At 36.1% G+C, this 10291-nt stretch overlaps 1 protein-coding gene across 1 annotated transcript; it reads left to right on the forward strand.

The window, feature by feature from the left end:
- Positions 1-1004: 1004 nt before the first annotated feature.
- On the forward strand, positions 1005-6016 carry LOC143570894 (protoporphyrinogen oxidase, mitochondrial-like). Its single transcript, XM_077056417.1, has 18 exons — positions 1005-1250; positions 1338-1403; positions 1625-1675; positions 1785-1841; positions 2256-2317; positions 2387-2423; positions 2506-2571; positions 2645-2685; positions 2771-2891; positions 2971-3144; positions 3399-3473; positions 3557-3680; positions 3772-3880; positions 3976-4050; positions 4139-4245; positions 5364-5487; positions 5556-5825; positions 5857-6016. The coding sequence occupies exons 1-16, from the start codon at positions 1074-1076 to the stop codon at positions 5477-5479; spliced, it is 1458 nt and encodes a 485-aa protein (XP_076912532.1). The 5' UTR covers positions 1005-1073; the 3' UTR covers positions 5480-5487; positions 5556-5825; positions 5857-6016.
- Positions 6017-10291: the final 4275 nt, after the last annotated feature.

Consider the following 10291-nt stretch of genomic DNA (forward strand, 5'->3'; position numbering starts at 1 on the left):
ATCTTCTGCTAAGAGAGTTGCTGTCGTTGGTGCTGGTGTCAGGTACGAATACCTCAACTTTAATTATACATATACAATTATTATGCTCCGTATCTACTAAATTAAGTTATGATGATTTCTTAAGATACCAAAAACATTAGTTATCAGGATGATGGGAATTAGGTGATTAACGAATGCATCACAATTTCAAGTGCTTGCTACAGTTTGACTAACAAATGCTATTGTCTTACAGACAAAGTTTTGATTGATAATATATACAATTTGTTCAAGATATACATGATGATTAATTAATTGAGGGTGTGCTTGAAATCGAAAAGACCAAATCCAAAACAAAAATCGATAGTTTGTTTGGTTTTATGTTTTCGTAAAAAGTGAACTTTCACTTTTGCGTTTAACTAACACAACAAATCGAATCGAACTTATAGATTTTATTTTAAATTTGAAGTAATTTGTAATTTATAATTGTTTAATATATATAGTTTAACCCAAATATATTAGCCCAAAATGTGTAATAATCAGCCCAAAATGTGTAATAATCAGTTAATTAGTAACTAAGAAAAAAATTTAGGCACAAATTAATTATTTTTGGTCAGCCTCTTTTTACCGGCCCAGAATTTTCAAGTCCAAGTGGCAAAAACGGAAAAACTGAAATCAAACTGAACCCAAACCAGAAATTGGAAAACCGAGACCGTACGATTTTCAAAACTACAAATCCAACATTTCGATTGTTGGTTCGGTTTTAGCCTAAAACTGAACCGAACCAACACATGCACACCCCCACTGGTAATAACGTAATATGTTAACTTTTTTGAATTGAAAAAAACCATAGCAATATTATATTCAAGATGGAAAAAGTTATTATCATTAATTTTTTTATTTATTTTCTGGTGTGGGGGGGGGGGGGGGGGGTGAGGGTGGAAAGTTGTAAGTATGTCAAAAGACATATTTGCCCCCTTAACCTCCTAAAAACATGCATGAACTCTTGTACAATATGAATTAAAATGTGTATTACTTAAATTTTTAAGATGCCCATGTCTCCATTATATATAGTATAGATATAGATATTTAGAGGAATGACCTTATTTTGGAAAACAATATGCTCATTCTGTTTCAGCGGATGTGCTGCTGCTTATAAATTAAAGTTACAAGGATTCAATGTCACTGTATTTGAAGCTGATGCCAGAGTTGGTGGGAAACTAAGGAGCGTTTCACAAGACGGTTTAATATGGGATGAGGGTGCCAATACTATGGTATATCTTAGTATAATATGATTAGTACAATCAACTAACTTTATTGGCCATTTTGATGATGGTTATCATACGTTTTGCCTTATGCAGACCGAGGGTGAGGCTGATGTCAGCAGTTTGATTGATGATCTTGGGCTTCGAGATAAACAACAGTTTGTAAGTTATTGTGCTTGGTATAAATGCCATACTTTATATAGTTTGTTTGGTGGTAATTTTTATTTGGGAACATATGCAGTTATTTCTCAAACAACAAAGAAAAAAAAATGTTTTATTTGTGTATGAATACACGATGCTAAATCCAATGTTAAGTGTGATCAGAATTTGTTTTTTATAATCTCTATATCCTTGCTGAGTCCTAACATTATTTTCTGTTGCAGCCAATTTCACAGCATAAACGGTATATTGTAAGAAATGGAAAACCTGTACTGGTACGAACATCTCAGCAGTCAGCACCATACTTAACTAATAATATTTATAAAAGCTGTACTGGTATGAATATCTTCATTGACCATGATTTGGTCAACCTCATGATTGCAGATACCTTCTAACCCAATTGCACTGATCAGAAGCAGTTTTCTTTCTACTCAGTCAAAGGTACATTAGTAGCTACTGCTATAGTGCTATCTTGAAGGTTCAAGCATAAGTTTGCAATTTCTTATTGTGACCCTTCATTCTCATACTATCTTCTTATTGATGTTCAATGTTAAGATTCAAGTGCACGGTTTATCCTATTTTGCTTGATCAAATATGATGTTTGTTTACTTCAGCTGTAGTTTAAAAAGCACAAACATATGTATTTCACATATTTTCTCAGTTGAAGACGGGATGATCTCAATAAGCTAACACCGTAACATGTCATATAATAATATAAAGACGTTATATAAAAGTTTAATATTTATTTCACCTATCTCTCAGGGCTCAGGGTATTTTAACTAGTTGTCAAAAGTTGAAGATTTGTGATTGCAATGGGTGTATAATTCTTGTTGGATTTGTTTGCAATTTTTACAGTTTCAAATTCTTTTGGAGCCATTTTTATGGAAGAAGAATAAGTCATCTGACTCAATAGAGAGGTAACATATATATTCTTGTTCATTTCATCTGCTTGAAGTAGTTATGACTATTAACATTTTATAATGCAGTGTTGGTGGATTCTTTCAACGCCATTTTGGGAAGGAGGTGTTTGTATTTTTTGCATAATGTTTTGTTATTGTCCTCATTCTGTTTCTTCTAGTTATTAATATTTGATTGCTTATGTAAGGTTGTTGACTATCTTATTGATCCTGTTGTTGCGGGAACAAGCGGTGGCGACCCTGAATCACTTTCTGTGAGTAAGCGCTTTCAATTACAAACACAAAACTACTTAATATATTTCTTGAATTTCTTTACTTTGTCTACAGATGCGTTATGCATTTCCTGAGGTATGGGATTTAGAGAGAAGGTATGTTTGTAATAGTGAATTTTGACTACTTATTTCTTAAGACTTAATATATATATATCGAATAATCACAACTATTCACAATTAGGTTCGGTTCAATCATTTCTGGGGCATTTCAGTCTATGATATCTTCCAAAGGTGGGAAAAAGAGTCCTTCCGGAAGCAGCAAACGCAGGCGTGGTTCTTTTTCATTTTTGGGTGGAATGCAGGTAAAGTGATTATTATTGTTATTATTATCTTTTTAATTACAGATGTTATTTTGGTTATTCATGCTTTGTTGTTATGCAGACGCTCACTGACGCACTATGCAAAGAGATTGGACACAATGAAGTTAATCTTCAATCAAAGGTGCTTGAAATGTCCTACAACTGCAATGATAATACAGGTGGGAACTGGTCAATTTGTTGTTCTACAGACCAAAACAACCAGTTTCAGCAATCTTTTGATGCTGTCATCATGACTGTGAGTACACTTTTACCATCAGTGACGTAAATTAGGTTAATTTCTTGCATTCTTGATGAAGATAGTTTTTTGTCTTGTTAAAATGTATTATTTACCCTCTTGGTAGTATCTGGATTCTGGATCTCTAAAAATTTGTGGACCAGATATGAGTTAATTCATAGAATGAGCATTATTTAGTTCTTGAGCCTTGCTCTGATATTTCAAGTTGTAGGTGCAACTAATTTTAACTGACAAAGAACATGTTCTCAAATTAGGCCCCACTTGGCAATGTAAAAGAAATGAAGATTACAAAAACCGGAAGTCTGTTTCCGCTTAATTTTATACCAGAGGTATGTTTTTTAACATCATCATCCATTGAAAAGGTGAAATTTTTATAGTGTTATTTCATTAGCTTTTGGTTTTTAAGATACAGGTAAGTTATATGCCGATATCAGTAATAATCTCCACTTTCAAGAAAGAAAACGTGAAGCAGCCCCTTGAGGGTTTTGGAGTTCTTGTTCCCGCCAAGGAGCAGGAAAATGGTTTGAGGACACTAGGTGAAGCTTGATTCCATCCTTCAATGTTGTTTTTTTTACTATTATTTTTATTTGTTTACAGTAACACCCTTTCAAAATATCTGCTATGCAGGCACTCTCTTCTCTTCTATGATGTTTCCAGATCGGGCCTCAAACGACTTGTACCTTTACACCACCTTTGTTGGTGGGAGTCGAAACAAAGAACTCTCTAAAGCTTCTAGGTACGCTTATGTTAAAATATAAAATAATCGTCTATAAAGACAATAAAAGATTTTTTTTTATCACTTTTAACTCAAGTAATTATTGCAACAAACAGGGACGAGTTGAAGCAGATAGTAACTTCTGACCTCAGACAGTTGCTTGGAACAGAAGGGGAGCCAAAATTTTTAACGTAAGGACACCGCGCTACTTCAGTCTAACTGTATTTTCGTACCAGAATAAGGAACGCATCTGCTTACCTGGTATGAGTTTAATTGCAGTCACTATTATTGGAGCAAAGCATTTCCATTGTACGGGCGCGACTATGGTTCAGTTATTGAAGCAATTGAGAAGATGGAAAAAGATCTACCTGGTTACTTTTATGCAGGTAACTTGTTTGTCTTGAAAATATATATGGACACATTTTTTTTTATTTTTTTTATTATTTTTTTTTGTTAAAAGAATTGGCTCCTTTTATATTTCATAGAAACATCCAAACGATTTACAATGAAGTGGCAGGTAAGCGGGCAACAAGCTGCGCCGCAACCCCCTTTTGGATAGCAAACCCAATCCGACTAAAAACAAAGTTTTGATTCTTATGGGCTGATACGTTACTATACACAACTTTCTGAACCCTATTCAAAAGGTCCACGGCATCCGGAGCTAAGAAACCAAAAGTGTCAAAGGCGAAGGGGATAAACACGTGTTGATTCTCCAAACAAGCTCTCTCGTGTTTAGCAACCTTGCCCGATGCCGCCTTCAATGCTGCCTGGCCTGCTACAAATCCAGTGTCCCTAATCCCAACAAGAGGGGACACTCCTGTGAGGTCGACACAAGCGTGTTTTCCCCCTACCCACCCAAAAACAAGTATATCGGCCGGTCGTAATGTAGATCTTCCTTCTTGAGGATCCGTAAGAAAGTTTACGGGGGCTTCCTTTTTAGCCGAAATATTTTCAAGTACATGTGGCAATTTTGACTCGGTTTAACTTACAGATGGATAGATTAGTGTTAGGTTTTCCTCTAACGGATCGAATGGGTAGAAGTAGAAGTATAGCTCGGGTCAGAAGAAGCCAAAAGCTCATTTTCTGGGCAGACAACCACCTAGTCATTTTATTTCGGACATTAGATTATTATGCTAATCGTCTCTCATGCGTTAATTATTTGTAGAAATGAGAACTTGTTTCTGGTCAACTCGACCAGATCCATTTTGCTCCTTTGTTGATGAGGATGATGACATGAGGTTATATGCGTGGGCTAATGTCGTAAAAATAACCACCATGCCAATTTAGTAGCTATACAAAATGTTTGATTTTCGTCATTTTTGATAGAACCATACAGTAATAACCAATGTGGAACATTTTAGGAAGTATGTTGCTACTTTTTTAAATTAGAAGAGAGAAAAATGAAACGCTTTTATGGAGTTTAATGACTGAATTGGCAATAATATGGAACAATAAGATAAGTATGTCGGCATATTATGACAATTAAGCCTACATGTATTATTAGGTAACCACAGAGGAGGGCTTTCTGTTGGGAAAGCAATATCATCCGGATGCAAAGCAGCAGAATCCGTGATTGCATATTTGGATTCTTACTCGAATAAGCAGGAGGGGTGTTGCTAGATTTTGCGGTAAGTTTCTCCTTTTGTATTTTCATTTTTTAATGCAAAAATTAATGAATTTACAAGTGGAATATCAGGAACTGTCTGGAGGACACAGATCAAAAGAGTTTTTCTATGCTCAAGGTTGGATAAATTGGTCGGCGTGTCTTTTCCATTTGTGTGTATTTGAAGGTGAGGGAAGCTGGTGGTAGTGCAAGAGGGAATAAGCTTTACAAAGTTCAACATTACAAGTATTCAATTTATACCTAATGATATGTTTTAATAATGTGTAGAATAGATGAATCTTGTAAACGAAACCGACATGATCAATTTATGGCATTATGTTTTTAGCTTGAGAAGCTAGGGGTGTTAGTTAGGGTGTGTATTGAGTTAAACCAGGTTAATAGGTTTGGATAGTTGATTTCTAGACATGTACCAAACCACCTGGAAACTAAACAATATGTTCACTGGTTCAGTTTATTCGGTTTGGGTTTTTTCTCAGCCGTAACATACAACCCAATTCAGGTAGTTCAAAACCGAACCGACTACGAATTCGGTATGGTTTGCTGTTTCAACGAAGAAAACGAATTCAACAGCAAAAGAAATTAATTGAGTTTCGGTTTCTTGCTCTGGTTTGTAAATTTTAAGTGTTAAGTTATTGGGTTAAATAAAAATGACTTGATAAAGAATATGTATTAGGCTATATATAATTTTTATTTTCGAACAACACTTTTTTTTAGGCTATATTTTTTGGCATCACCTTTTTTATTTCACAAAATATTCCACCAAACCTTTCAGTTGAACCCACTACCATATTTGTAGGATTCAAGTATGAGTCTTAAATCCTAAGAATTGTTATATATTGTTTAGGTTAGGTTAGGTTAGGTTAGGTTAGGTTAAGGTTAAGTACGCATTAGGAAATGGAATTAACTTGGTAAAACGGTGACGTAGACAGCTTCAACTATTGTCATTGAGACACTTCACCAAATCGATGTGAAAGTAGCACCCGACATGCTTTTGTTCCACCAAAGATTAACCGACGGTTAGGATTTTCTTGTTACAATCACGTATCTTCTTTTTTTCATTTCATATTAGATGGTATGACACAAATCGTGTTTTTCTTGTAACGTTATCTATTTAGAAAATTAATTTTAGAGGTCACCTAGATATTTGCGTGTGTTTTTTTAATACCAATTCTAGTCAGATTTATGTAAAACATCATAAAATAATAAATATAATCACAAGTCACCACTTTAACAATGTAAAATAATACAAATTAATAATTCAAAATATAAAATAACAATTTATACCTTTATTGTAATGAACATTTTTTACATTATGTATTTCAACTATTGTAAATCTTATTTTAACGTGTTAAAATTGAGTATTTTTAATCTTCTTGGTTGAGTGTAACATTCATCGAAATTAACTACCGAAAATAGTACTTCCGTCAAAAACTTACTATCTAAGACCATCATATTATGTTATGTTTTACGTAATTTATCTTTAATTCTTTCATCGACTTATCTTGATGTCACACTAAAAGAAGTTTCCTTGTAATATTGATTTAATAAAACTCTACATTAAAATATGCTCGCTTTGATTTTTATTTTTTTTTGAAATATTGATTTATATATGTTTTTTTTGAGTGACCAATAATTATTTCATTAATCACTAACCGTATAGCAAGTTACTAACTAAACCCGACAGGCCGACACATATAACCATCCGATTGGTATCTAGAGGTGGTCAAAAAAACCGGTCCGGGAACCGGTTTGGCGGTTTAAACCGGAAACCGGTTTTTAAGAAAACCGGTTTTTTAAAAACCGGTTTGACCGGTTTACAAACCGCCGGTTTGTATATCGGTTACACGTTTTAGAACCAAAACCGGTTAACGAACCGGTTATAAAAAAACCGGTTTTTTTAATAACCGGTTAACTGGTTTTTTTATAAACCGGTTTTTGACCGTTATAAAAAAACCGGTTAACCGGTTTTTTTATAACCGGTTAAAAACCGGTTTTTTTCCGTTGTATAACGGCTATATAGCCTTTTTTTTTTTTGACCGTTTTTTTTTTTTTACCATTTTACCCCCACAAACATCTATATATAGTTTAGGTTGGGTATTGGTTAGATCACACTCGATTATACAACTCCAAACGCTCTAAACGTTTATTTCATACGCGATTATTTTGTTATCTCACGCTCAATTATACCACATTACCACTCCATACGCTCTTATTTCGTAGTCGATTATCATGGCCTCCCAAAGTGCTGCTTCATCCGTCAACATGGGTGCCTCGAACACGGGAGAAACGGTCGTTCGGGTCATCCCCACGAAACGAAACCAAGATGTTTGGCAACATTTCGACCTATGCGAAATGTCTAACGGTAGCCAAAAAGCTCGATGCAAACATTGTTTGAAGTTTTATGGCAAAGATGCAAACTCCACTTTAAAAGCGCATGTACAAAGGCCCTTTTGCAAGCCCTTGAAGGACGAATCGGGAAGTAGTTCGCAGCCGGAGATGACGAATCAAGGAACGGTGTTTACGTACGACCTTGAAGCGGTACGTCAACAGTTTTCAAACTTTGTGATTCAACAAACACTTCCTTTCAACCACTTCGACAACCCTCAATTCACGGAGATGATGCAAAAGTATGTTCAACCACGCTACCAACACGTAAGTCGTTCGACCCTTAGAAGAGATTGTCTTAAAGCATGGAAAAACGCTAAATCCGAACTAATTTCATACTTTTCAAACTTACAAACTGGTGTAAACTTAACAACGGATGTGTGGTCGGTACCTAATGGTTCGCCCGACTCATACATTTGTGTGACGGCTCATTGGGTTGACCCCGAGTCGTGGCAAATGATGAAACGAACCGTTGCGTTTCAATTGTTTGATTACCCGCACACGGGTAGAAATATTTTTAAACTCTTGGATAAAGTCATTCGACAATACAAGATTGAACATAAAATCTTTTCAATTTCGTTTGATAACGCGTCCAACAATACGGCCGCGGTTGGCCATTTAAAATTAAAGTATAAACCTATTTGTGATGGAGCGTTTTTTCATAGCCGATGCATTGCACATATTATCAACTTGGCCGTGCAAGATGGGTTAAACGTGATCGAAACGCAAAGAAACAATTTTAAAAGAATGTTACGAGATGTTTTTAGCAACAATACAACATTTTCAAGATACAAAAAATTTTGTGTAGAAGCTAATTGTCAATGGTTGGGGCCAAATTGGGATTGTCCAACAAGATGGAACTCGACTTGTGATATGTTTGAGAAAGCCATCCAACAAAAAGAATCATTAATTGCGTTTCATCAAATTTTGTCAAGTAGGGGTAAATGTGCACCGTACGATCCTAGAAACTGGTTATTGATTGAGATCGTTACGGAGGTCCTTCAAATTTTTAAATCTTGCACAACTAGTTTATCCGGGGTTTACTATCCAACAAGCCCCATTGCTTTATCAAAAATTGCTGTCATGTGCACAAAGTTGAGTGAACTTCATTGTAGGGGTGCACCTTATTTTGATATGGGTGTAAAAATGAAAGAAAAATTTAGAAAATATTTTCAAGAACTACCCGCTGTTTTGACATGTGCTGCCGCGTTAAACCCTTGCATCAATGTTGGTGGTGTTGAAGCTTTAATAGAAAAAATTTGTGATGAGCTAGAGTTAAACGACGATTAAAACTCCTATTATAACCAAACTTTAAAGAATGCTTTCAACACCACCTTGTCAAACATGTATGATGTTTACCTTACAAAATACGGGTCGTCTTCCCAAATTCATGACTCGTTAAGAGCTGTTGCCCAATCCCAATCCCAAACCGACCTTGAAATGGGGATGTACTACATGATTTGGGAAGACGCCGGTAAACGTCAAAAGGTAAACACCCCAAGCAGTGAACTTGGAAGGTATGGTGGTACCAACTTTGTGAAACACATGACTCCGGATGAATTTAGAAGTCTTGATTTGCTGGCTTGGTGGAGAGGTAAGGAGGATGAGTTTCCGATCCTCGCTGCCATGGCCAAAGATTTACTAACGGTCCAAGCTTCCACGGTAGCTTCGGAGTCTGCTTTTTCTGTTTCTGGCAGGGTTATATCGATTAGGAGGACTCGTGTCACACCCGGCCCTGAACGGCGGAAACAGCCGGGCGCGCGCGAGTGAGGATTGATAATTAAGCACGGGCCATTGCAAACATTCAAAGTAAGATTTTCATTGCGCATGAAATGTTTAATACAAATACATTATATTGTTTAAAAATTACATAAAAACATCCAAGTATAAAAACTGTTGAAGATTTCCACGCCATATCCCCTTGCGCGGCGGGAACAACCGCGCGTATCGAAGGGATAGAACTAAAATCTTCCAAAAAGCTAGTTTTAGATGTTCAGCGTGAGGTGCTCTAAGTGTGACTCCATGCGCTACCTAGTTATCTCCTGAAAGACACGTAAAACATTTGAATCAGTATAAACTGAGTGAGTTCACAAGTTTTAGTAACTTGATAATTCGTATTGCATCATAGTCTTGATAAAAATCATTCTGAAACATAATTCTGATAGCATCATTAAAACACGTGCTTAGTAAAACATAGTTCTGATAACATATTCTGATAAAATCGTTCCGCGGGCTACGCGCGAACATTTCTGGGAACCGTGCTCGTCTGTGTAAGTGGCGCTGCCACTACGAGCGAAATAAGTAATACCGTCCCGCGGGTTACGCGCGGACACTTCTGAAAAACCGTGCTCGTCTGTGTAAGTGGCGCTGCCACTACGAGCGAATAATACCGTCCCGCGGGTTACGCGCGGACGTTGTGCCGG

This window comes from Bidens hawaiensis, unplaced genomic scaffold (assembly GCF_021521415.1).
Source record: "Bidens hawaiensis isolate Kalapana, Puna unplaced genomic scaffold, B.hawaiensis_p1.1 tig00025172_1, whole genome shotgun sequence".
In the NCBI taxonomy this organism is placed as follows: Eukaryota; Viridiplantae; Streptophyta; class Magnoliopsida; order Asterales; family Asteraceae; genus Bidens; species Bidens hawaiensis.